At 22.7% G+C, this 27,558-nt stretch overlaps 10 protein-coding genes across 10 annotated transcripts; 2 read left to right on the forward strand and 8 right to left on the reverse strand.

Moving 5' to 3' along the window:
- Positions 1–1,007: 1,007 nt before the first annotated feature.
- PBANKA_1242800 (eukaryotic translation initiation factor 3 subunit E, putative) lies at positions 1,008–2,763 on the reverse strand (the record flags this gene model as incomplete). The annotated part of the gene is made up of 2 exons (XM_034566513.1): positions 1,008–2,468; positions 2,641–2,763. 2 exons carry the CDS (start codon positions 2,761–2,763, stop codon positions 1,008–1,010), a joined length of 1,584 nt encoding a protein of 527 aa, XP_034423102.1.
- An 817-nt stretch (positions 2,764–3,580) lies between these two features.
- Positions 3,581–5,269, reverse strand: PBANKA_1242900 (conserved protein, unknown function; the record flags this gene model as incomplete). Its single annotated transcript, XM_034566514.1, has 1 exon — positions 3,581–5,269. The coding sequence occupies one exon, from the start codon at positions 5,267–5,269 to the stop codon at positions 3,581–3,583; it is 1,689 nt and encodes a 562-aa protein (XP_034423103.1).
- Positions 5,270–8,070: 2,801 nt separating this feature from the next.
- On the forward strand, positions 8,071–10,246 carry PBANKA_1243000 (palmitoyltransferase DHHC7; the record flags this gene model as incomplete). The annotated part of the gene is made up of 8 exons (XM_034566515.1): positions 8,071–8,160; positions 8,395–8,673; positions 8,852–8,916; positions 9,081–9,495; positions 9,603–9,697; positions 9,811–9,883; positions 9,972–10,050; positions 10,146–10,246. The coding sequence occupies 8 exons, from the start codon at positions 8,071–8,073 to the stop codon at positions 10,244–10,246; spliced, it is 1,197 nt and encodes a 398-aa protein (XP_034423104.1).
- An 801-nt stretch (positions 10,247–11,047) lies between these two features.
- On the forward strand, positions 11,048–12,951 carry PBANKA_1243100 (F-actin-capping protein subunit alpha; the record flags this gene model as incomplete). Its single annotated transcript, XM_034566516.1, has 9 exons — positions 11,048–11,135; positions 11,277–11,389; positions 11,526–11,612; positions 11,705–11,766; positions 11,878–12,090; positions 12,251–12,317; positions 12,409–12,501; positions 12,616–12,709; positions 12,845–12,951. 9 exons carry the CDS (start codon positions 11,048–11,050, stop codon positions 12,949–12,951), a joined length of 924 nt encoding a protein of 307 aa, XP_034423105.1.
- Positions 12,952–13,146: 195 nt separating this feature from the next.
- On the reverse strand, positions 13,147–13,455 carry PBANKA_1243200 (conserved Plasmodium protein, unknown function; the record flags this gene model as incomplete). Its single annotated transcript, XM_034566517.1, has 1 exon — positions 13,147–13,455. The coding sequence occupies one exon, from the start codon at positions 13,453–13,455 to the stop codon at positions 13,147–13,149; it is 309 nt and encodes a 102-aa protein (XP_034423106.1).
- A 763-nt stretch (positions 13,456–14,218) lies between these two features.
- On the reverse strand, positions 14,219–14,827 carry PBANKA_1243300 (peptidyl-prolyl cis-trans isomerase, putative; the record flags this gene model as incomplete). Its single annotated transcript, XM_034566518.1, has 1 exon — positions 14,219–14,827. One exon carries the CDS (start codon positions 14,825–14,827, stop codon positions 14,219–14,221), a length of 609 nt encoding a protein of 202 aa, XP_034423107.1.
- Positions 14,828–16,207: 1,380 nt separating this feature from the next.
- On the reverse strand, positions 16,208–17,785 carry PBANKA_1243400 (nucleolar preribosomal GTPase, putative; the record flags this gene model as incomplete). The annotated part of the gene is made up of 1 exon (XM_034566520.1): positions 16,208–17,785. The coding sequence occupies one exon, from the start codon at positions 17,783–17,785 to the stop codon at positions 16,208–16,210; it is 1,578 nt and encodes a 525-aa protein (XP_034423108.1).
- Positions 17,786–19,122: 1,337 nt separating this feature from the next.
- On the reverse strand, positions 19,123–20,871 carry PBANKA_1243500 (conserved protein, unknown function; the record flags this gene model as incomplete). Its single annotated transcript, XM_034566521.1, has 9 exons — positions 19,123–19,194; positions 19,447–19,586; positions 19,708–19,759; positions 19,842–19,974; positions 20,096–20,208; positions 20,328–20,374; positions 20,468–20,497; positions 20,599–20,656; positions 20,806–20,871. The coding sequence occupies 9 exons, from the start codon at positions 20,869–20,871 to the stop codon at positions 19,123–19,125; spliced, it is 711 nt and encodes a 236-aa protein (XP_034423109.1).
- Positions 20,872–21,878: 1,007 nt separating this feature from the next.
- PBANKA_1243600 (conserved Plasmodium protein, unknown function) lies at positions 21,879–23,990 on the reverse strand (the record flags this gene model as incomplete). Its single annotated transcript, XM_034566522.1, has 1 exon — positions 21,879–23,990. One exon carries the CDS (start codon positions 23,988–23,990, stop codon positions 21,879–21,881), a length of 2,112 nt encoding a protein of 703 aa, XP_034423110.1.
- Positions 23,991–25,682: 1,692 nt separating this feature from the next.
- PBANKA_1243700 (thioredoxin-like protein, putative) lies at positions 25,683–26,436 on the reverse strand (the record flags this gene model as incomplete). Its single annotated transcript, XM_034566523.1, has 2 exons — positions 25,683–25,713; positions 25,859–26,436. 2 exons carry the CDS (start codon positions 26,434–26,436, stop codon positions 25,683–25,685), a joined length of 609 nt encoding a protein of 202 aa, XP_034423111.1.
- Positions 26,437–27,558: the final 1,122 nt, after the last annotated feature.

Here is a 27,558-nt window from a genome sequence, read left to right on the forward strand (position 1 = left end):
TATCGCGCCCCAATTTGTTTTTTACATAATAATTTTTTTTTAAATTAAAAAATATATTTTCCTCAAAATATTATGTAAAAAAAATGAAAAAATAATAAAATAAATGAACATTTTAATGGCATTTTTTATTTATTTTGTTATAGCTTTTTAAAAAAAAAATGCTTTTTAAATATGTCTATATACTTTATAAAATTGGCTAATTAGGGGGATATATTTTATACCTAAAAATTGTATGAACATTTTTATGGCTATATTTTAATATAATAGAATGTGGAGATATGGGTATTGAACTATCACAAGAAATTACAATTGTCTCGTTAGCAAAGTGGGAATAAATATTTTTAAATAATGTAGATAAGTCTATCACTATGAAAAATTCTATGCCACTACAATGCGGATGATCTTACATATATCTGTTAATAAATATATGTATGCATTTTCACAAACATATAAGTGTTAAATGTGTTGGGACAAACTTTTGTGTGCAATAATGAATTAGCTAGTATAATTTATAATCGTTCTAATAAGAATATGAAAAGATTAGTTGATCAAAAGGTTTATAAAAAGAGTTGATATAGAATCGAGTGCCTTTTTATAATGTATGCTTTTACATTGAATTGTAATTAGATTATTTAAAAATTTTTTTGAATTTTTATTTCGGGGATAGTATTATGCGCATGCAGCAATGTGAATGATATTTAAAAAAAAGGAAAAGAAAAAAAAATAAAGGGGAAAATAATATAAATATTTACAAAGGCATATATAATATACAACAAAGAAAAAAACCCAATAATAACTAAAATAGTCAAAAATATTTATTTCGTGTACATATAAGGGATTACAAAGAGAGGGGAAAAGGAACTCCCATTTGTGCTCGCGTGGAAATTTTAGTCATCTTACATTTCACGCTTCTTCTATACGTAGTATATGGATGAATTGTTTATATTTTTCTATTTTCCAAATGTATGGTTGTTTTTCAAAAAAGATAGAGGAACGTGGTGTTTGACTCAAATGTTTGCAGTAACCATTTTTGCATTATCCTTTCCAGCGTTTGTATACATCGAGTTGTTGTTGTATTGCTTATTTCGCTTGTTTTTGTTTTTTTCATTTTTATTTTTAAACTTAATATATTTTTGGAAATGCTCATCTGATGATGATCTGTTTAACATTTGAACTAAAAAATTGGATCGCATTGTTAAATTTTGTGTTTTGTCAATAACTTGTTGATAAAGATTTGGTAGGGTAGTAGATATTTCAATACAATTTTTTTCACTATCAATTTTGGCATCTAATTTTGCATTTCTAATAAGATTAACAATCCATTTTTCAGCTTCATCTCTTTGTAAATTAACTTGGTTAGCTAGCATGTCAATATTGATAGATTTATGAATACGGCAATAAGTTTCGAATATAATAAATCTACTTTGTTCTTCTATATATGGTTTTAGTTTAAATAAAAAAACATCATTTTGGCAAATTTGTCCAATTTCGGATATACATTTTTGCGCCAAATTAAAATTATAATCCGTGAAAATTGAAATTAATAAAGAAGTAAATGAATCCGTATATTTTGATTTTAATAAATTTAATGTATTTAATATAAGCTCAAAATGGTCTTTTCTGTTGCGATAAAATATAGAATATACACAATAATACCTGATTATATGTGGGCATATTAAATTAAGAATTGATAAATTTTTTTCATCAATAAACCAGTCTTGTAAAATTGAAAATGTATTATTTTTTGGATAAATATTTTTTACATACATTACATGCATAAAAAAATGAAAGATTAAAATAAGTGCCCAATGTATTAACCAACTTCTTTGTAAAATGATTTCATGTTTTGTTACTTTTTCTTTATTTAATAATTGACTTAATTTTATAATAGTTTCTACACATACATTTATTTCATTTATGATTTCTTCTTTTATAATTGTTTTATTATCATCATTAACAGTAAATAAATATTCGTCGTTATTTATATTTAAAAAAAAACTATTTATAATATTACTAATAATTCCCCAATAGCATGTTCTCATTTTTGGTGACTCTGATATATTAATTATTATTTCAGAAATATTTAATATATATAATAATAAATGTTGTTTACTTTTTTGATAATCTTTTTTTTGATAATAATATCTACTTAATTTTAATATTTTATCATCAATATTATCTGAAAATTTATATGTTTTATTTTTATCTATTAAATATGTATTACACCATTCTCGTAATGCCATTATACTTTTTTTTTCAACAGAGCCTCCTATTTTGTTTAATTGGTCATTTTTATATTCATTCATTGCTTCTTGAAATTCTTCAATTTCGATTTCTAAGCTATCCAAGCAGTTTAATATGACTCCTCTGTTTCCATTTGTGAATTCGTTTTCAATACTAACTATTTCTTTTTCGCATCCTTCATTTATTAGTGCTATTTGTTTATTCAATTCATCTTGTTTCAAAACCTGCATTGAAAATTAAAGAGCGTTATATTGGTGTATCCCTTGCATATGCAAAGCCAGTAAATGGAATTAGAGTGAACATAAATATTTTTATAGATATAGAACACATGTATATATAATAGGGGATTGAGACTCATTTATTTCGATTTTCTTTTTTTAATTATTTTTTTTTTACTTTATTTTCACTGAGCCAAGCGAAAATGATCTGGGTCATGTGGGGGTCCAGATAGGCACAAACTTTTCCAATAAAATATGCTTGGTCATTTTGAGTAAGCATAGAATTTTGCATTTCATCCATTTTGAGGTATTTTATTTTTTTGATTATTAAAAATTTGTAAAATAAAAAAAAAATTTTACAAAAAAAACTTTATTTTAATTTTCTTCAATAACATCAAAGTTGTATAGTTTAATAAAAAAAAAAAATATGTGATATATAAAAGCTCGTTTGTAATTCAAAATAATTTTGTTTTAAGGGTATTTTAAATTTTATATATGTAGAGAGTATGCAATTTTTTTAGGAATTTTAATGTCCTGCAAATAGTTATATAATTATGCATAAGGGAAAACATTAGAAAGCTATATATATAGTGTAACTATATTAAAAAAATTATTTTTTAAATATATTCGTAAAAACAAAAGGGAAGAAAAACGTGTATATACAAATTCTTTTCCATATGATATTTTGTTACAAAGTATAGAAAAAATAAATAATTTTCTGATATTTTTAACCTTTTAGCATATAAAATATGTACTATAATTTATATTAAATATATATATAAATTAAGGCGCGAACAAAGGGGAAGGGTGTGAACAAATTATAAAAATGTAGGATAAAAACATTGCATATATATTACTCCGTAGTAATATAATGCATATATATAAGCATAATTAATGCCGTCAAATAATTACTATGACATTAACGGACGAATTGTATATGCATGCGATATAATATAAGAGAGAGTAATTTTATTTTATTTTTTACAAAAAATATATCGCAAAATTTAAGGATAATATAAAAATAAAATTTCGCTAAAAATATATGTATCATTGGTTATTTTTAAAATTAATTTGTTAATTTTTATATATAACATAAGGATATATATGGGGCTATATAACTATTGATTAAAAATTGTGCTAATTTTTTGGATAGGTAATGTTTGATGTACATTTGGGAATTGTGATTTTATTAAATAATTATTTAGCATATTTTGTACAAAGGAAATATTTGTATTTTTATAAATTATTTTTGAATATTTTTTAAATATTGATTTATATGGATAAGCAGATTTAAAAGATAATAGGATTGTCCATAAGTCATTAGTGGAGATTGTTTTTTCTAACGGTTTGATAATCATCATTTTGTATTTAACTGAATTTAATTGTGCTTTTAAATTATTTCCAATAATAAGAATTATAGAATTGTCTTTATTAGATAGTCTAAACTCGACTTCATACAAATTAAAGATTAATTCATTATAGGCGCCCATTTTATTTTCATTGCCACTATTATTAATTTTTTCTTTAGATATTTTCTTTTCCTTTTTGGAATTTTCTTTATGGTCACATTGTATGATTGGGGTTATTTTTTGATTGTTTTTTTCTGAAAAATTATTTGTTGCTTCGCTAGAAGTAATAGACGAATTACTATTGCTATAATATTTTGAATGGGATAAATTGTTATTTCCCCCATTGCCTATCATCTTATATTTTTTTATTATTTTATCATTTTTTTTGTGGGTATTGATATTATTTTGTTCACAATTTATTTCATTATTTTTTGTAGGTATAATATAAAAATTAGGATTATAAAACTTGATTTGATCGAAATCGATATGCATAGTGATTAGAAAAATTTGTGATTGGTTTAATTTATCGGATTCTTTTGAATTTGTTGTACTAGATGCATCGTCTGAGGATGAGTAAGAAGATAAATTCTCTAAATTATTTAATGGATCTTCTAGAATAACTTTAATATGGAAATATTTATTACATAAATGTTTTAAGATTTGAAATGAGCTATCTATAGATAGTAAAACGGGCCCTTTAGATGTTATTGAGCATATTTCAACATATTCTGGGCGTGTTTTAAATTTTATTGGTATTGTGCTATATGTATGAGGGTCGAAAATTGTATTTTTCGCTTGTTTTTGATATATTGTATTTTTATATACTCTTCTATATGCTTTACAAAATATATATTTCCCTAAAGATTCAAATGGTATTTGAAAACATGTTCCTTGGCATTGTGGTATGATTTCATGTATTCTATTATCGTTTATATCTAGGCCGATAAACCATTCTATTTTATGTACTTTATATAAAAAATTGTATTGAGAGCATTCTTGAAAATGAATAACATTTTTAACATACATATCACCTTTTATGCTTATTTGATTTGAATTTATATTGCCATATTTATTATATTTATCAGTAATAGAATTATAAGATGTCTTGTCGATTATATTTACTTCATGTAGATATACACCACAATTTATTTTGTATGAATTTAGTTCATTATTTTCAAGTTGCTCAGGTTGTTTATGTTCAAAATATTCTGGTAAGACAACATCGTCTGTTTCTTTTTCTTGTTTTGGAGTTTCTAATGATTTTAATATTTCTGTTAGCTTAAATGTTACCTCTTCTTTTTTGTTTAAAAAATGAACTTCTTGATCTAAGGGTATGGGTTCGATGTGATTTTTCACAAGACAGTGTTTCATATAACTGTCCTTTTTATATATGGCGTATATTTGGTTTTGACAAGGAAAAGGACTAATATTTTCATAGCTGTCATTTTCTTTGTTCATCTTTTTTTGGGTTTGCTTTGTTTTATTTTAACTTTTACACGTTTTATGCTTTTTTTCACCAAACGGTAAGGGCACACATTTAAAAGCTAATGCCATTTAAAAGAATTTATAGGACGTTAAAAATTGAAAAGGAAAACAATTGGGAATTATTAATATTTATATTATAATTTGTTGGGGTTAAATTAATTCTGCATATATATAGAGGGTAATAAAGATATTTGTTAGACAACTTTTGAGCATTGAAATTATGATTTGATTAATTATGACATATGATAAATGGCCACAAAATGGTTGATTTAGTATGAACACTGCATAAAAATGCGATAAAATTATGAATGGGAATAAAGAAAAATGTTGGCTAGTTGAAAAATGAATTAATGCATCATTAATTGTTTTGATTTTGATATAATTGTCTGTATGGATCTGGATAAAAATATAGATTGATATATCTATGCGTATTGACTTATAAATGTATGTTTCTGATGAACAATAACTCCATTTTTTTATATATACAATGGTGTATTAAAAAAAAATAGCGAAAATCTTAATTTTTTTTATTTAAAAATAGCTGCCTATATTAAGCTAGTATTGTTCATAATATTTGTGCATGTAACATTGATATTAAATAATTAAGGGAAATTTTAATGTTAAAAAAAATATAGACTGTAACTTTAAAGAAAAATAAGGAATATGTATATGTTTTTTTAAAGCGTCATATATGTAATGGAAGAAAGTTCCTTTTGTGATAAATTTCAAACATTAAAAAAATGATATTTTTTGAGAAATGGGTAAAATATTATGCATAATTATATCTTATTTAAGTATGAAATTACAAATAACTCAACAAAGATATTAAATTGTGTTCTATGATTAATTCATACAACATAATCGATTCATTTCATTTTAAAAATAATTTTTTAAAATTTTTTCAAGAAAAAAGAGAAAAAAATTTGTTGATAATTTACCAAAAAAGACAATTAAAAAAAGAAAATATTGGTTATTTTATTATATGACTTTTATTTAAATGCTAATGCGTGCATTAATGTAAAATATAAAATTGGTTATTTCTTTTTTTTTTAAATATATTTTGTGGTAAATTACAACAGGATAAGACAAAGGAAAAAGAGGATAAATTGTTTCTATTGGCTGTAATAAAACAATTAAAAAAAATTCTATTATAAATTTTAAATGGAAAATTGTAAACTGATAATTTGTTTATTTTTGACCAAGTAAAATTAACGTGTCTATATAAATACATTATATGCATGCCACAACTGTGTTATGTTCAAATGTGTTTTTAATTGTAAATTTTTTTCCACAAAATAAAATTAAAGATTATATAAAGAATAAATTCCTCACAGAAAATGAATATTAGCGAAAGTAAAATATGTACAATTTTTTAATAATTTTTTTATGCCCAATAAATACATATATTGCATGATAAAATTTTATACATTTTTTATCATAAATATTAAAATCTATAAAAAAATAGCAAAATAAAAAATGTATTTTTTTGTGTTTGAAAGTGGAATATTTAGTTTCTATTAAGTTATTTCATATACAAATAATATTTATACACACGGAGTATATACTGTGTATATGCATTTAAGCATAAAATTATCTACATACAATTGCATTGGATTTCATAAAATTAAAATATGTTTATGTTCCATTAAATGTAATAAATGGAATATTGAAATAAACTATTCTTAAATATGATTACGGGATTTTTTTTTTACATTTTGATTGCATCGGTTTAGAATATATAATTTTCATAGCGTCCATAAAATATATTAATTAATAATGCATTAATGTGTATATAATTATAAAGACAGTAAAATAATACAATTATTGTCACAAAGAAACTATATCACTAATTAGCACAAATACTTTATATATTAATTTTTTTTTCATTAATTTAAGAAAAGCAGAATAAAACACATTTTTTCTTGCATTTTTCTTTTGTAAAACATTTCATGATATTTAGACAAAAAAAAATATGTGTATATAAGATAAAACGAAATACTGCAATATATAAAAAATATAAAGTTTCGAAGAATGCATTACATATATTAGATATGTTAATTACTTTATTCATGTTATATATTTTCCCCATATTTTTAAAAATTATTTATAGCTTTAAAAATAAAAAATAAATTTGTATTTGTCTTAATTTAGGATTTTTAAAAATCGTTATTTTTTTTATATTAACAATTTTTTTTTTATTTTTATGAATGTTGTTTCGTCTACATAGTGTTATATATGCATTTTTTATATAATATCATATAGTGATTTTAGTTGGCATACCAAGAAAGCCTAGATTAATAAATAAAAAAGGAAGATATCCTCATGTATAGCACATTCATACATGCATATACATTTGTTTTAAGTGTTGATACCCTGTTCGTGGCAGTATTATTTTGTTAATCTATTATATTTACTACGTTTATACATTTAGTTCGTTTTTTTATATTATCCTATTTATGTTTTCACAAAAGGGGGATAATTTTTTATTCCAGAAATCTTCACATTGTATATGAATATATATATATATATGATAATAAAATACGAAATTTTCAAAACCGGAAATAAAAGACAGTGTAATAATATAAGAGCATTCTTATGTGCATTGTATACAATTGGATGGCCTTTTTTAGCAAGAAATAGTATACATTTTTTTTATAATTTATATAAGACAAATACATAATATATACACATATATATACAACGCGAAATGAAAAAAAACAAATTAATTTTTACGACATTTTTTTATTTCATTTAAAAAAAAAAATATATATATAATGTTTAAGATAAAAGGGAATAAAAAAAATAATACGTTGAATAATGAAGTGTCTGAGAATGGGGATTCCAGTACCAGTGGAAAGAAAAAGGTTAGCAATAAAAATCATAAAATTGAGATTTCACAAATTAATTGGTTATAAAAATAGTTAACTATTGAATGAATAGAATGTTTTTCATTTTTTTTTTTAATTTAAATACGTTTTGTGTGTGTTATTATGCTTCCTTGAGTTTGTAATTTAAACTGTGCTGATAATGTTGTGAGATTATTAAAAAAATTGTATAATAGTAAAATTGATTAAATAAATATTTTTTTGTACCTTTAGAAAAACAAAAACAAGAATAAGAATAAACGAACTGACGAAGATAAAAAATATTCTATAGACAAAAATGTTTTAAACATTGAAAAAAACAAAAAAGATAAAGATATATTAGATTCAGTTGAAATTAATGACTCAGGAAATATAACTAGTGATGATATAAAAGAGAATTATAATTATGGAAAAATATGCAAAAAACAAAATGAAAAAAATAAATTTGTTCACCTTTTGCCAGTATTTTTTATATTTATTTTATTATTTGGGATATACTTCATATATTTAATGGTAAGAATTATCACATTAAGTTTACCCGTTTTTTTATGTACATATGTGAATAAATGTGTAAGATTATATTTTTTTTCCTTTATCATGTGTGCATATAAAATAAATATGATGGGGTTTATAATTTATTTAAAATAATAAAAATAAAAATGCATATGATTTATTTTAATTTTTTGTTCAGTATGATTGTATACCATTAGTTGTTAGAAGTTACAAAAAGGTGTACATAAATTATGATAAGAACAGGTACGTTGTTTTAATCTAACTGCTTGATAGTTTTTTACGGTTGTAGCTAATCAATCATATTATGTATATAAATGATAGTGTGTTGGCTCGAATTATCGTAAGTTTATTTTTATGTGTATGCAATTATTTTAATTTTTTTTACTTTTTTTGGTTGATTATTATAGGGGAATAGTGAAGATGTCTATTTTTCACTTTTTTTTGTTAATGTTTCTAATAAATTACATATTATCAATAGTAACCCCCCCTGGTTTTATCCCAAATACCGAAGAGTGGGTGTTTAAAGACTTTGGTGAAAATAATTCAAATAATATAGACAATTATTTATTAGAAAAGAAAAAAACTGGTGAAAGAAGATTTTGCAAATGGTGTTGTAAATATAAACCAGATAGAGCACACCATTGTCGTATTTGCAAAACGTGTATTTTAAAAATGGATCATCATTGTCCTTGGATATATAATTGTATTGGATATAATAATCATAAATATTTTATGCTATCCTTAATATACTGTTCGATTACTACTATTTTTATTTCATTAACTATGCTTAATAGTGTTATTGAAGCGATAAATCATAATGAGGTAAATAAGCAACATAATTCAATTAAAAAAATTGCAACATATTTTGTGTGTTTCTATAATTATAGTATAAATAGATTAATTTATTTTTATTACAAATTTGTTTTCAGACTCCTTTCAATGATTTATTTTTGTTATTATTTGGAGAAACCCTAAACTCGTTCCTTTCTTTGATTGTTACCTGTTTCTTATTTTTTCATTTATGGTAATTAGTCATTGAATTGTTTATTTTGTTATATTGTAAATATATGAAACATTTCACATAATTTTTAGGCATAATATGGCAATAGATATATGTGTGTGATTATTTTTGCTTAGGCTTACATTTAAGAATATGACAACAATTGAATTTTGTGAAAAAAGGACAAACTACCATAACCAGTCTTACTCAGTAATATATATAGCATATGCTTCTTTCAACATTGTATTACATTTTTTCTCATATTTTTTCTCATAATTTTTTCTCATATTTTTTTCAGAAATTTTATAATAAAGGTTTATATAAAAATTTAAAGGAAGTTTTTGGAGAATCACCCTTTTTATGGCTTCTTCCAATAAGTAAGTTAATTATTTTTAATTTATGATAAAGTATAATCTATATGCGTATTTTTCAATTTAAAAAAATTACAAATATGGATATTTAAAATTTTTAGACAATAAGAAAGATGATATAATATATTTCAGTAAAGGAAACAGCAAGGAATATGCTGCTAATAATATAGAAGAGACAATACCAATAAACATAAATAATTAGAGATTTAAATTTTAGATTGCTTTAAATAGGCTTTTGAAATTCATAATTTTTTAGTATATAGTAACATGAAAGGATAAAAAAATAAATTTTTGTTTGAGTTTCACATTCCCTGTTATGCTTGGAATTTTTGGTGTTTTTATTTTTTTATATTACTTTATTTTTTCGTAATATTTTTTTCTGTTTTGTAATTCATCTAAATATTACTTTTTCTTTTTTTATGGTGTTATATAAAAAAATTTAAAGACTTATAAGAATTTTAATTATATATGCATAAGATCGTGCCAATCTATATGCATATACATTATGTGTGCATTTTTTTTATATTTTTGTTAAGATTTATATATTTTTTACTATGTTTAAGACTGTTTTTTAATATTAATTTTTTCATTTTATTCGTCTAACTAATATATATTCCGATTAATAATACGAATACAAAGTGAGTATATATATTATAGTAATTTATTTTATATTTATTTAAAATAAATATTTTAATAGATAGGTAACAACTTACAAAAAAAACAAAAAGGTATTTGTATCCTTGGCAATTATTTTTTTTTATTTGGGATATTTCGTTTATTCAGGGGAATACAAAATATGTGACCATGCATGCACATTAATATTGAGGCGCAAATATATTTAAATTTATGAACTATCAATATATATTTTTACCATTTGTGTAATTGGCTTATGATTTTATTATTTTACGTTACTTGTTTAGCATAAGAGTGTGATGCTTTATTTTTACGGTTGATTTTTTTAGTTATTTTAAAAAAAATATTAAATCGGTTAAAAATAAGGCCAATGGACAGCTTATTAAATGAAAAGAAAAAATTTATTAGACATGTATTATCAAATGCTCCACCAGGAAAAGTATTCGATTTGATATCAAGTTAGTTATTTTCGAATGTGTGTGTAAATATATATTTTTTTGAATATGTAATGAATGTCTGCTAATAATATAAACATAATTGGTTAATACTATTCAAATAAATAAAAAGGATATAAATAAGCAAATTTTAATTTTTATTAGACCTAAAAACAATATTTGGATCAAATGCAATTATTCAGAATTTTATAGAAGATATTATATCAAAATATAATGAAGATAATTATATTTTAATTCCCTTTGAAAGCGATGAATATGTAAACTTTATAATTTAAATATGTGGAAATAAATATGTATATTCACACCTATATAATTTTACGCTCTACAACATCATTAATAAGTTGTAAGGTGTATATAAAAATGTGCATATATAATTTTTTTTTTTAATTTCAGATTATAATTTGTAAAGAATCTAAAAGTGGAAATTTGTATCTTCACCCCAATTTAAAAATACTAGCCAATGTTAATCATTTGAAAAGGGTATAAATACACGAAAAATGTTAATAAAATACATGTATAAGTTTGTTTTATTGATAATAATATATTTTTTATATAACATTTGGGAATTTTAGAAAGTAATTGATACAACCCCCTTGACCAAATTGGATCACCCCGATATTTTAGAAAAGTATAGGTAAACATGTATACGCATTAATAAAATTTCGATGATATTATTTTTTTAATTTTATACTTTGATTATGTTTCTATACTTAAATACGTTTTCTTTATTTGAATAAAAACAAAGAGTAGCATGTAATAACAAATTAAAAGAGTATGTCGATATTTATTACAAAAAATGGAGTGACCACCAAACTGGGAATTACCCAACAGTTAACATAGGATCTAAGCATGGGTTAAATGTAAAATGCGCTTCATCAGTTTATGCCTCTGAATGTGAAAATAAATATAATCTTTTTTTACTCATATGTTGCGATAGATATTATTTGAAGAATTTTCAGTAAGAATAAAAAAATGTTTGAAATATATTGCGTGAATATACAACAGGGTTATATATATTTTTAACTATATTCAATAATAAAAATTATTATAATTTCTCGAGAGTATTTTGATTAACAGCTTTTTTAATAAAATATAATTTTTTTGATGAAATGTTTCAGTGCAAGTTCATGGCGGAGCTCATGGAATGTTAACTTTTTAGAAGCAGATCAAGAGATAATTTTGACAGTAAAAATTAGCATGCCTATATGTGAATTAAATATATAAGCACACATACACATACATACATATATATATTTTTTTCATTAAATGCTCAAAGGGTACTATTGATGTTGTTTTGACATATTTTGAAGATGCAAACATAAATTTTAAGACACGGAAAGTGTTTGAAAAAAGGGTTTCCGTTACTAATGTATAGAGAACAAATTATTATAAGACAAAAAAGGACTATCATTTTTTACTTGTATAATTTTATATGTTTTTTAAATTGTGGATTTCCCATATTGTGATTTTTTTTTTTGGTCAGGATATTGAGAATTTCGCTTCAAGCATTTTATCAGTCATACGCGAATGTGAAAATGATGTGCTTTATGATTTAAACCATTTGATTGCCAATACAAGTCCTTATTAAAAATTTAAATAAATTTATTAAGGAAACAAATATTGTTAATAATTTCGATATGAATATGTGGCATCACTTTGTTTAAAAGAAAATATTATTCTATGATATGATGTACTTTATTTAATTTATTCAGGTAGCGATTTAATTAAGAATACAAGAAAAATAATACCATTAAATGGTGATAAGTTTTATTGGATGGAGACATATCAGGATATCCCAACTCAAATTAAGTTAGTATGATACATAAAATAGCGAAAAATATAAAATTATTTATGAGAAAAACATAAAAATATTTATGAAAAAATAACATTTTATATGAAACTTAAAAAAATAGCACATTTACTCGTGTTTTTCCTTTTTTGGGGTTTATAAAAAAGAAAATGCATTGGGTTTTTTAGCGTGCTTTGATTAAAGATGTTCAATGTAATATATATTTCACATTTGTGCTTGTTTTTTTTTTTTCTTTTTTTTCTTTAAATCCTTTTGGTCTAATATTTTTACAAAAAACTTTTTTTTAGTAACAGTTAATTTTTTCAGATCGTTCAAATTGTTAATTTTCATGGATTTCATTTTTTTCTTGAGCTTTTGAGGTAGTGAATTCTCCAACGCTTTTAGTTTCATAAAATTCTTTACATCATTTTCTTTTGCTTTTACTTTGTTATTTTTTTTTTTTTCACTTATTTTTTCTTCCAGCTCTTTTAATTTTTTGCAAGATTCCAAGCTTAAATTTTCATCTGTTATCATTTTAGAGAATTATTCATTATTTGGTTATTCGCAATTTGTTTAAGCAACTAAATTTTGAAGAGTAATTTTTATATTTCTCTGAATTGTAAATTATTTATATTTACTTATTTATTAGTATAATTTTACCTTGTTGTTCAGGTATATTATCCTCAAAAAACAACTATTATTGCTATTACATCATTTAATAATGTTTTTTTCTGAGCATTCATAATATTTAAAAAAAACTAAATAAAATAATTCCATATATGCAATGTTGCTAGCCTGAATTTTTTTTGGTATAGTAATTATATTTTTTTAAAATGACCGAGCATCGTTTTTATGTAATAAATTATATATATTGAAAAAAAGTATCCCCGGCGAAGGGAGATATAACTGGGCCTTAACATTATGTACATTTATTTATTTAAAAGATATGAAAAATGAATTTTGTTAAGTAAAATTAAAAAAAAATTCAATGTATTAATTTTGTAAAATTTCACTAGTAAAAAAATTTTAAGGTAAAATATGTAAAAAGTTATATGCAAAAATTTTTACAAAAAAATTGGTATAATATGTATCCTATATAAAAAATAAAACGTGAGATAAAAAACAGGTTCTGTTGTTAAATAAGGATATAAAATTTTTAATACTTTCCATTAGGTATATATGCATGAATATACGAATGGATATTTTCTTCGACGGTTTAGACAAAAAAAATTAATATGGTTATATAAATGTATTTGTTTGTGTTCGTTAAATTAATCTAGGTATTTTTTTTAAAGATTTAGTCAGCATTTACAGCAGTTGATGTTCGCAAAATCTTCAAATCAAAGATTGGTTTGTTTGTTGCAGTTGTTTGTACTGAGGCGATATTTTCTATACAAGTCATATTTTTGCTAACTCTTGCAAATATTGTGTGTTTACCATCTAAATGAGGCAAAGGAGCTAATGTTATAAAAAATTGAGATGAATTTGTATTGGGGCCATTATTGGACATACTTAATATTCCAGCTCCTGTATGTTTTAATTCTTTATTTATTTCATCCTCAAAATATTCACCATATATGCTTTTTCCACCTTTTCCCGTTCCTGTTGGATCACCACCTTGTATAACAAAATTAGGTATAACTCTATGAAATATTGTATTATCATAGAAACCCATTTCGCATAATGTATAAAAATTTAAACATGTTTTGGGGCTATGGTACCAATATAATTCTACTTCAAAATCGCCTAAATTTGTATATATAGTTATGTAGCCTCTTTCACTGTGTCCTTTCATTTTATAATAAGCAATTTTTTCTTCCAATGATTTTGTTTTTTCAGAAACTACATTAATAGCATTACTTTCCTCCTCTTCGTCATCACTATAACCTTTACAGAGAGTAAACATTATGCTCAATTTATTTAATATACTGTTTTTATATATTTTCCCAATATTAATAAAATATTATGGTATTAGTACAATATTTATTGCGTTTTGTTTACAATTTTGTGAATATGTTTTTACATAGGATTCATAAAATATATATTTTTGTAGTGACTTTGGATATAGAGTATGTTGTTCATAGTCTTACGTATTTGATATGGCCAAGATCTATAAATACTAACATATATGTATTGGGTATTTCAAGGGTATTCCAAATTTGGCGTAAATAATAAAAAATATATTTTTTAATTATCCTTGAAAATTTGTGTTTATAAATCCGCAATAGTTTTGTTTTTTAAAAATAATTGCGTCATTTTACGCATATTAATAAGTTTTCAGTTTTCATATTAATTGTTCATAAAGTTAATAAATATTTAAAAGTTTATGATCTGTTAATAATTTATTGAATTAAAATAGAGTTTTTAAAGTTGTATTTTTTAATAAATTATTACATCATTATTATGGTTATGCATTAATTTTATAATTTAAATTATTTTCCCTTTTCTATTATTACTTAGGTCTTTTACTATTAAGATATTTATAGTTTTTATGCTGGGCATATTTTTTTTTACTACAGTGTTGTTTTCGCTTAGTTAATGTGTTTAAAATAATAAAATAGCACCCTATAAAATAAAGTAATACATTAGGGGAAGATATGGTTTTCTGTTTATTTCACTTAAAAAAAAAAAAAATTTTTAAAGTATTATTTAAAAAAAAATAAGTTTATAAAATATTTCGCTTAAAATGAGGGATGTATTATACAAACATTAATTTGGAGTTAATTAGAAAAAAAGTGTTTAAAAAAGTGAATGGTTAAATGTTTTATACATGGAAACTATTTAAACATGTAGTAATGTAATATTGTTGATTATTAAAACATGTAGTAATGCAATATTGTTGATTATTAAAACATGTAGTAATGCAATATTGTTGATTATTAAAACATGTAGTAATGCAATATTGTTGATAAACAATTATGATCACTTTAACAAAAAATATAATGTATCAAAATAATAAATGGTGTTATCAAATAAAAGGTAATTTTTTAACTTTTGGCATATGCTACACAGTATGAAAAACATATATTATTTTAAAAAAATAAGGATATGGCTATTATACAAATAAATATTCAGACAATCGCGAATATATTTATGTAGATCTGATATAAGGATGGCTTTTTTTTAAGGGTAATTATGTATTTTTAATTTTTTTATAAAAGGAAAAAAATGATAACAATATTCTGAATAAATATGATATTTAAAAAATTAGTAAAATATAATCAAAACATTAGTATGGAAATATATAATAACGCGGGAAGATATAATTTAACAATAGGTAGTGTATTCAAATATAGAAATTAAATTTGTCACTTTTTATAACAATAAAAGTATTAAATTTATTTTTTTTTGAAAGAATGCATTTATCAACTTTTGGATATATATTTTCTTGTGTGATATTAGGAAATTGTTCGAGTATCAAATTTGTAGAATTATTTTGATCATTAGAGGGTGTAATTATTTGTGATTTTGGTATTACATAATATGGTATTTTATTTAAAAATAATTTATTAAAAATGTTGGTAACATTTTTAAAATTAATATTATTATTTACTAGCGGTTTAGCTATATCTATTAAAAAAAGTTGAGATATGATATGCTTTTTTATTTCTTTTTTGTGTGCTTTATCCATATCATTTGAAAAAATATTTTGATAATCATGACCACTTTGATTTTCATTTAATAGAATAAAAAAATTCATAAAATTTTTTCCACTTAAATTTAATAAAAATTCACTTAAAAAATGTAATTTTTCTTTATTATTAAGGGAATGTAATTTTTTAATTAATTCAATACCTTCTAAATGATGTTTTAAAATTAATCCACATTTAGTGTAAATATTAATATTATTATCAACATTAACATCAACTTGTTTATTATTAGAGTTTACAAAATTGAATTCATTGAGTATTGTTTTCATAAAGCTTCGTCTGCCTGTATATATATATCCAACAACTCCATATGTAATTTTGATATTTGAATTTACAATATTTTTCAAAACTTGTTTTATATAATAATTGGTATTATTTTGATAAAAATTTTCTGCACTAATATTGGTTTGATTATTATTTATATCTATTAGGTTATTACGTTGTTCATTTTGTTGATTAGAGTTTATATGTTTGGTTTGATTATTTTGCTTTTGTAAATACTGAGGATTATTTTTGATATGACAAATAAATGGAATAGTTATATAGTAATTTCTAAAATATATTAACCATTGTTTTGTTATTTCTTTATCTACTAAATCACATTTATTTAAAACAATAATAATTTCTTTTTTACACATTTTAATAAAATCGATTATATCTTTGTCTAAATATATTAATGGATTTCTTACATCAACTAGGTAAAAAATAATGTCAGTATTTTTTATTACTTCTAATAAATTATCAATATATAAATATTTTTCATTAAGTTTAGAATAATATTCTTTTTTTGCATTTTCAAATAGCTTCATTTTTATTCCATAATTTGAATTGATATATTCCTGGAAATTATAAGTACCATTTTGTATATCAATGGAAGGAGAATTATGATTTTGCTCTGGTTCGATATTTAGTTCATATTTGATATTATTTATTGTTGAATCATCAAGGGTTTCGATATTAATTTCTTTACATATATCATCTTCATGTTTGTGTTTTTTTTTTTTACTTAATGCTACATTTTTTATATTATTTAATATGCTTTCTTTAAATATGCAATCTGATATTTTTAAAGCTTTTTTTTTATTCCTACGATTATGAATATTTGTTTTTTTTACAATTTTTTTTAATTTCTTTTTATGTGCAGCAACTTTTTTTTCAATTGAATATTTTTGTTTCAGCGTTCTCCTTTTACTTATTTTTTTCAGTTTAACCATTTTGACTGTTTTTATTTATTAATTAGGTAAAAGGTTTTATTTTATCTTTTGGCTAGTTGTGTGAAATTTTATTCGTAAGGTTTTGTGGCAATTCAAACGATTTATTTAGTTTTTCATACCTCCTTTTTTTTTATTTCGTTATAGACTTTGGCCAAATCTTGCTCGTTATATATGTTAAAATTTTTTTATATAGTTAAATATTTTCACTGCCTAAATATTTATGCATACAAAAATGTATATCTTCTGTATGTATAGAAAATAGATAAAAAGTTAAATAATGCTACAAATTGATTTCAACAAAACATTTATATTTAAACAATGTCGCCAAAATGGAGATCGAAAACGAAACAGCTTTGGGCGTTTTATATCAAACATAAACGCAATTATACAGAAAAATTTATAAAATTGAGAAATTAAATTAAGTTAGAAATTAAATTAAGTTAGAAATTAAATTAAGTTAAGAAATTAATTAAGTCAATAAATTAAGTTAAGAAATTCAATATATACATTTTTTTTTCTTATTTTACTGTTTCGCTACGCTTTTAATAATGGCGCAATTGTAATGAAAATAAAAAATAATTATGTTTTTTTCCAAATTACGTGGCTTTAATGTAGCGCATATAATAATAACCATATATCAGCATGCATTTCTATATACTGGCATAAAAAATAACGATGGTATATATAGATGGGGAAAAATTGTATTCTACAATTTTTATCTATATTATGAAGGGTTCACTACATTTTTGTTTCCTCTCCGCCCTATGAATAAATAAAAAAAATGCAAATAGTTGGTATCATTTATTTATACGCTTTATATATAATTTTTTTAATATAATTTTTTTAATATAATTTTTTTAATATAATTTTTTTAATATAATTTTTTTAATTTTTTATAATTACGATGAATTAAAAAAAACGCATATATAATTCCTTATAAAACATTTCATTCTGCAGTCTTATTCATATTAAACATACTAGCTCAAAAAATATATATTTATATGTATACATAATAATGTAAATATATAAATAATTTTTTAAAAAGTAAACTTTTAATAATTATATTTAATTACTATTCCTCCTTAACTGCTAAAAGTGAAATATCATATAATTTACAAAACTGCTAATGAGTGTTTTTATACCAAAAAATACATTGGAAATAAAAGTGGTATAGTTTTATTTTATTTTTTTAATGCATATATAATCAATAAAAAAAAAATGTAAGCGTGACGGGTGTATATACATTATATATATGTACTTTTTTTTGATAAACCCTTTAGGGTATACTCTTATTAAAACTTAATGAGTAATAAAATAAAAATAATCACAAAAAAAAATTAAAATTTCGTAGCTTCGACAACGTCGCCTGGATTTATATTTTCCTCGTATTTGCTGTCATCTGGTTGTACCTATATAAAACAAAAAGTGAAAATGCGAGGAAAATATTTTATAATAAAATAAAATATTGCATATAAAACATTTAATGAAACGATAATAACGTATATAACATATACAAAGGCATTATATTTTTTTCTCATTTCCTTAAAGTAGGCAAAATAATGACGAATTGTCTTATTTTATGTTTTTTTAGTTTAAAGTATAAATGATTTAAAAAACATTGTTAGTATATGTATTGATATTGTGTGTGTCTTTTATATTACTGATCCCCTCATCCCACATTTCTTTGCTCTTAAGCATGATTGATGTGGGTTGTCTATTTTTTTAAAATCAAAAACTGAATAACCTTCTCTGTCAACAAAATAATCTATGGTCTCACAAAAGTATGCTTCAAGCTTTACTCCTAAAAAATGCATGATATTATTAAATATATAGTTCACCCCTTTGAATAAATTCTAAAGGCGTGTATATGGATAGACGTGTGCACTGTTTCTCTGCGAATTTATTTTGCAAAATATAATAACCTTCTTTTTCATTTGCTTGAAAATTTAATATCATATAATTATGCATTTGTTCCTAAAAATAAAAAATGGTAAAATAATGTAGCACAGAGCCCATCTATATGGTAATACTATTTTTTATGATTTTCTTGAGATACCTTGCCTTTTTTTATAGCCTCATTTAGCGTATCAAAAAAAAACTTGTCAACACTATGACTACAAATTCCTTGTGTATTAACGATGGAAGGTGCATATTTATTAAGGACCTTTTCTTTTATGGCTATTATCCATCTGTAAACAGTTGGTTATTTATAATTGGTAATAGTATATTGTATAGCTTACGTTAATACGACGCTTGCGCGCCCGCATTACATAAGCTTATTCAATCATTATTTATTTATTTATAATTTACGATTCATTGATGATAGGGCGTTTTATAATAAACTTCTTATCATAACATAATCGGAGTTCTTTTTTCAATACATTAATTAAAAAATAGTTGCAAAAATTGTCTTCATCACATAGCTGCAACATGATAGGATTAAACTTATACATACATATATTTTTTTAACACACAAATAGTTTATATATACATAGAGTTAATAAAATTTCATTGTTTTATTGTGTTTGATTTGGTGTAAGACCTTTTCACCGTGGTTTTGATCAATTGTTATCTTGTCTTTATTTATAACTATTTTGAAAAAAAAGGATATATATGAAAGTTCGTTTTAACCTTAAACATTAAATACGCTAACTTTAACAGAAAAATGTTCGTTAGATTTACCATTATAATTTCGGCAATCAATATACGACTCTATAAATAGGATAAGAAAAAAATAATGATAAGAGGGAACTGTTTAGTAGCATTGCACAAATAATAATAATAATAATATTAGTAAGGAGAAATTGGAATACTTTTCAAGATCAAATAATTTTTTTTAGATAGTTCGGTGTTAAAATTAAAATTTAAGACCTATTAAATTAAAAAAAAAAATATCGAATAAAATAATTTAAACGTGTGGAAGGATAATAAGATGATCGTATGCTATTGTATAATAGCGTAAATATTGAAATATTAAAAAAATAAAGAGAATATATTGCTTTTTGTACATTTTAATCTACCATATTCCTAGTTACTATGCACAATAGGCAAATGTAAAAAAATATTCCTTTAATAGTATATACCATTATGTATTTTTAGCGGTAAATTTAATAACACACATACAAAAAAATACAATACAAATTAATGAATTAAAAAAATAATAAAAATTAAAAATATGACAATATTGTGAAAATATATAAAATAACAAAAAGGAAAAGTTAACATTTAAACCGCATTTTACGATAGTATAGAAAATAATTTTATACCTTTATATTATTATAGCACAACTGCTAAAAGAAATTAGAACAATTATTAATATATTACTCTTATAATAAGTTTTTTGGGTGTATTTAGCCAATTTAAATGTATGTACAAAAAATAGCTATCTGGATAATCATAATGGCTAGCTGAATAAAAACTAGCTAAAAAAATTAAAAACGTGAATAAATGTATAATAGTGAAATGTTATATATGTATGATCAGATTATAAGTATTCCTTAATTTTACATAATATTGAATGTGTGTTATATTTAAAATGAAAAAATAATAATGGTGATAATAAAAATTTAGCATTTCATATATATTTTGTAAGTCCATTTTTTCATACTTTATGAAATTTCTTAAGTTTTAAATGATTAAAAATAAAATTAATAAAAATTATAGGGATTGTATATATATATGTGGATATGCATACTGCATCATGCATCACATGAGTAAACGAAAACAAAATATGGGAAATGTGTGTGAATGAAAGACATGCAAATAAATTAAAATTGATTAAATATAAGTACATATATATAGGAATAAAAATGATATAAAAGTATAAGTTTACATAAATGGATACACGATAATAAAAAAAACAAATATGGATGCCAAAAAAAATATTCAAATTAACAATAGTAATGGGAATGTTGGATGTACATAAGTACATATTTGTTTAGGTATTTGTAAAAATAAAAATAATTTATTAATGGGTATTAGGTTATGAAGCTAGTTACAGTCTTTATGGAGTTGATCCAAGTTGACAATGCATAATTTGGATTCACTAATAAATTTTCATGTATAGCTGCATCATAACTGTCTAATAAAAAATTTAACCAATGACAAAGTGACTTTTGAAACCCATTTCTTCTTTTGAGTCTTCAACTTTCTCTTTACGATCAAAAATAAATATAAGAACACCTATTACGGACAAACATATGAGGGTTATATAAATAATAGAATAGAATTTGTTTGATGGGTTAACTGAAAGTTGTATTTGCCATTTATGTGAATCATCTAATGGATATGGTATGACAATAATGTGTGAGTTAGGGATAATAGAAACCCACATGTTATAATAGGATTGCTCATGTGTTGGCATACCAACATAAAATTCTTCAACATAATTACTTGTTCTACCTAGTCCAAATAGGACATAAGGTAACTGAAGTGGTGAGTGAGCTGATTGGCTTTTTTGTATTCCTATTTTACTTGATTTTGTGCCATTAGCATCTATAACTGTAATTTTAAATGTTGGACCATGAGCATTACCTCCTAAAGTTTTTGTTGATATTTTATCTTTTTCTTTATAACAATCGTTAACACATATACCATTTAATGCGGTTGATTTTAGAAACAAAGAATCTGTTTCATTACTACGCACAAAACCAACTGATGAATATTTTTTTACTTTACTATTACTATTATATGTTCCAAATATGATTACATCTAATATACCGTTTTCAAATATATCAAAAAATGCAGCATTATATACATCAGGTGTTGGTTTTTCTACTGAACTAATAAATTGATAGTAATTATAAAAACGCCTAATGTCTGTGTGATTTGGGTCATTATTTGAGATTTGTTCATTTTTGTATATTCTAACAAAGTTTTGTCCTTTATCGTTTCTTAATGAAACAAGTAAATCTAAATATCCATCATCATCCACATCTCCAACACTCAAATAACTAGGATAACTTGCATCGCCATAAAAATGTAATCCTTTATCATCTAATAGTGAAATATAATCAGGTGATAACTTGTTTGCAAATTCAAAATCGCTTTCTGAGCACAAATTAGATGCTAATCTGCATTTATTGTCTTCATTTTTTGTCCATGAATTCTCACATATTTTTGTTTGTATATTTGGGATAAAATATATTTTATCGCCGCGGGTACAACAATAATTACATGAAGAACTTTTAACACAAGTTGGTACAACCATATCTATAGATCCATCTGCATTAAAATCGGCAAAAATAATTTGCATAGAATTAGCTGGTAGCATATAATCTTCATCAGCTTTTACATAACGGCTTTTTCCATTAACGATTTTGTTGATCCATATTTCTAAAAATATTCTTTTAGTATTTTTTTTATTTATAACAGTAAAAACTAAATCAGCTTTACAATCACCATTTAAATCTACAATAGCATTTGAATTTGGATTACTGATTTCGCTTAAGTCTGTATATTCAAATAAATCCATATTTTCCCATAATATACTTTTAAATCCATCATTACCATTATTTATCCATATAAATCTGGAAAATGATTTTGATTTATTTGGGTGCTGAGCTATTAAATCTGGTAAGCCATCATTATTTATATCACAAAGTAATGGGTGTATGTTTGTAAAATAAAAGCTTTGGTCTTCTAAATCAGATATGCTTTCGTTTTCTGTTTCTTTTATTTTCGAATTAAATCTTTCTTCTAATTCATCACTTTCATTTTGAATAAATGTGGATATATAAAATTTATCTTGTGAGTTATTATCTTTAAATAACACTAATACATCTAAGGAGCCATCAAAATTTAGATCGATAACCATTAAATTGACTATTTTTCCTTCTAATTTTGCTTCTGTATGATATACAAATTTATTTTCAGATGGGCTAAATATATATACAAATATAGTACTAGTCATAGTTGTTTTGTCATATTTAAATAATATTAAATCAGTTTTTACATCTGAATTATAATCTCCAAAATCACCAATTTCTGCATCGATATCTAACCCTAAATCATGGTTTACTTTATATTCTAACTTTTCTTTGGGAGTTATTGCCTTCCACCTTTCCAAAATATTCCAATTATATGCATCGACAAATGATGGTATTATTTCACCATTATTTGATATTGATATTCTTTTAATTAAGTTGTATAGGAGCGTTAATAATAGTAGCTCCAGTATTACGACATATTTTCCGCACTTTACCATTGTATTAATTTTGAATTATGATTTATTTTATTATATATATTTTTTTAAACAAAAACAGTTGATACAAGAACATAGGTGGCACACATATACAAGTTCTCGATATTTTGTGTTTTGAAATGGGTGTACCTTTTCAAGAGTTTATAAAATATTCTGTATATCAGATAAAATTATATATGCAAATATATATATATATATATATATATATATATATATATATATGCATGAGTTGAAAAATATCACTCGCTGAATATTCAAAAGGGTCCCTTTTAGCATGACTATGAAAAAAAAACTTTGAATACTTCCACCCTTATGTAAATTATTGTTTTACAATTGAGCTTCTTGTTAAGTGAATAAAATGCTTAAAAAAATTTAGGACTCTATGTGAAATGAAACAGTGTAATATATAAAAGGGCGGAAGGAAATACAATACATATATGGGTGATATTCATAAAAATAAATACATAGAAAATGAAACTCTGAATTCAACAATAGGCAAAAAAAAAAATAATAATACGAATAAAAATATAAGCGGAAATCAATTAATTTTATAATTTGCAAAAAAAATATAGCCCAAATTAATTAATACATCATAATTACATATAAAGTTCATATTATTATAATCATCATTTTTTAAAATTGTAAAATAAATTTTTAATAAAAAAAATAATAATTACCAATAACGAGTAAAATAATAATATACGTATGTATATATACTAAAATGTTATTTGTAACATACGGGAGCATCCATGTGTACATTTTAAGGGGAAAAGCTTGTTCCTCCAAAAAAATACATACATATATTATATATATATATATATATATGTATAGTTAATATACTTATATATATTGTCTATACAACATTATGTTATAAATAGTATGCCCTTATTTGAAAAGCATGTTACTTATGAACATAAAAATAAGATGATCTCCAACCAAATGGAAAATTGAAAAAGGATATGGTGAAAAAATTAAAAATTTAATATAAAACAATGATAATAGCAATACCGTTTGATATAAGTTATAATAAAAAAATAGTTACATATATAAATATATATATTTAATGTAGAATGGATTAAAATATATATTATATATGAAATAATAATAAGCTAAGGTTTGAAAAAAAATATATAAAAGCTAAAATAAATCATTTAAAAAAAAAAAAATTTAATATATAATTTTGAAGCATACAAAATATTTCTTGCAGTAATAAAATTATAAATATAACAAAAAACTTTAAATATTTAAAAAAAAAGGAAAAATTTTTTGTAAATTTTTCAATAATGTATATGTAATTGCTTCATATTATGGACAATGTTTTTTACTGTGTTAATAACTAAATAAATTAATTTTATTATATGTTATTATAAATTATTATTTTTTTAAAGAGGTTTATTTAGTTTAAATTTTTATAAATAGTATTTTATTAATTTATGTATTTATCTCTATTTTTGTGTATTTTTGGTTTATTATTATTTTTTCTTCTAACATGTTTTTTTTTCCTATGACCTTGAAAGTACACTTAGTAGATGGGGCCCATTTTAATTGCATGTAATAATATCATATAGTTTTAATTTTCCTACATTTTATAAAAGAAAAATATAATAAAAAATAAAATTATCAAAAGGATAAAGAAAAACGAGATGACAGTTATATCTTCATATGTATACAGTTCAATCATTTTCGCTCTTTAAACTAAATTTCATCATTGGGTGGTTCGTTAGGGCTGAACGAAAAGACGTATATAAAACGATAAATATGAATAGAAGTATAATGATAAAATACGATGGTGTATAAAATGTAGTATAGAAGATATACTGGAAAAATGTGTTAGCTCGATTTGTATATACGTTTGATGGAATTATACTTACTTGCACTTTTTATCGAAAGCCCATTTTCTAAGGTTATGATAAGTAGTTGCTCCACAAATGTTATAATGAGTTTTCAAATTGTAATAATATGGCAATCCACCACATAAATTATTATAATCTAATTGTTGTAATAATTCAAAATTATATGAGTTTTCATACATTTCTAATTTTAAAAATTCAATGCCTTCTTCATCCTTTAGTTTTTTTAGTAGTGGCTCCATACTATTACAATATTCACAGTCTTCGCTATGAAAAGCTAAAAGATGAGGTAATTTTTTTTTTTTTAAATTAAGAAAAAATATCGAATTTATTTTGTTTCTTTTTCTGGTGCTGCCATTTTTTTCCCGCATCCTATTCGTATTATTTGTGGATATGTTTTTTTCTGATAATATGGTACTCCAAATTGTTTGATTTCTTTTACTTAAACAATTTACTACATTGTTATGTTTTATAAATATATAGCTTAGTAAAGAGTTTCGAATAAAAAGATAAATAATTGCAGTCGAAAAAAGGGGTAAAAAAAGCATCCGCCTTAAAATTCGAGACATATATAAATATATAAATGTATAGATATACATGTGAATATTTTTATCCGTTTTACATCCTTTTATTTTCCTTTGTTTTAATTTATTATACTAAAAATGGTACACCGTATATATTCCAAATTTGTATATTATGCACATGATCATTCTTACATTTCTATATGCTTTAATTACTAAATGTCGTTAGTGACATTTCTATTTTTGTCTCTTTTAAAAGTTCAAAGATTGCTGATAAATTAAATTGTATAAATCGAATATTATGCATCTACACTTTTATATGTGTGTATGTATATATATTTGTAAATTCGCGCGTTTCGAGTTATATAAACTTTAAAACCAAAATTAAGTAAAACTCAACAAAATTCAACTTAAGTGCTTTCGAGCAATATCCATATGCAATTATTTTCCAATTATCAAATTTAAATGGTAATATTTTTTTAACTTTTATTGGGATAATACTATTATAATTTATCAATTGTTATTGGAGATATATATGAAATAGCAACTTGATACATTTTTTTTTTACTTCAATTTAGTTGCTTAAAAATGGAAAATACTTAAAAAAATTATTAAATGTTGATAGAGATAAGGGGGTACAAAATAACAACAATTGAATAATTAAAAAAAAAATAGCTATTTCATATATATCATATATAGAAAAAATATTATAAATTAATGCAGATTTGTTTGCTCTCTTTTCTTTTATGTATATGTAAATGTCGAAAAAAAATATGAATTATATGTCAATGCAATGCCTACAAAGATATACAATAAAAATGAACTTTTGAGATGTCCTGAGTTTTTGTAATTTTATATTGCTTTGAAGCATAAAAAAAAAATATTTTTTTTTTATGAATCTATAAGCGTATTTGATAATGGCAAAAATAGCTATATAAAAAATTGTTAAAAAAAAAAATATTATAATGTTAATAATAAAATGGGAATAGAATAGTATAAAATTATGGAAAGAGAAAAAATAAATAAATTAACTAAAGCATGACTCCAAAAAAAGGTGGTAACTTTTGAGTCTCATTTTTTGAATATTCGTGAGTATGGATAGTGACAAGTGTTATATGTAGAAAAATAGGTGTATATATATATATTACAAAATATGTATATATATTATAATACCGTTTTAAAATAAAACGTGACACAAAT

This window comes from Plasmodium berghei, assembly GCF_900002375.2.
Source record: "Plasmodium berghei ANKA genome assembly, chromosome: 12".
NCBI classification, from domain to species: Eukaryota; Apicomplexa; class Aconoidasida; order Haemosporida; family Plasmodiidae; genus Plasmodium; species Plasmodium berghei.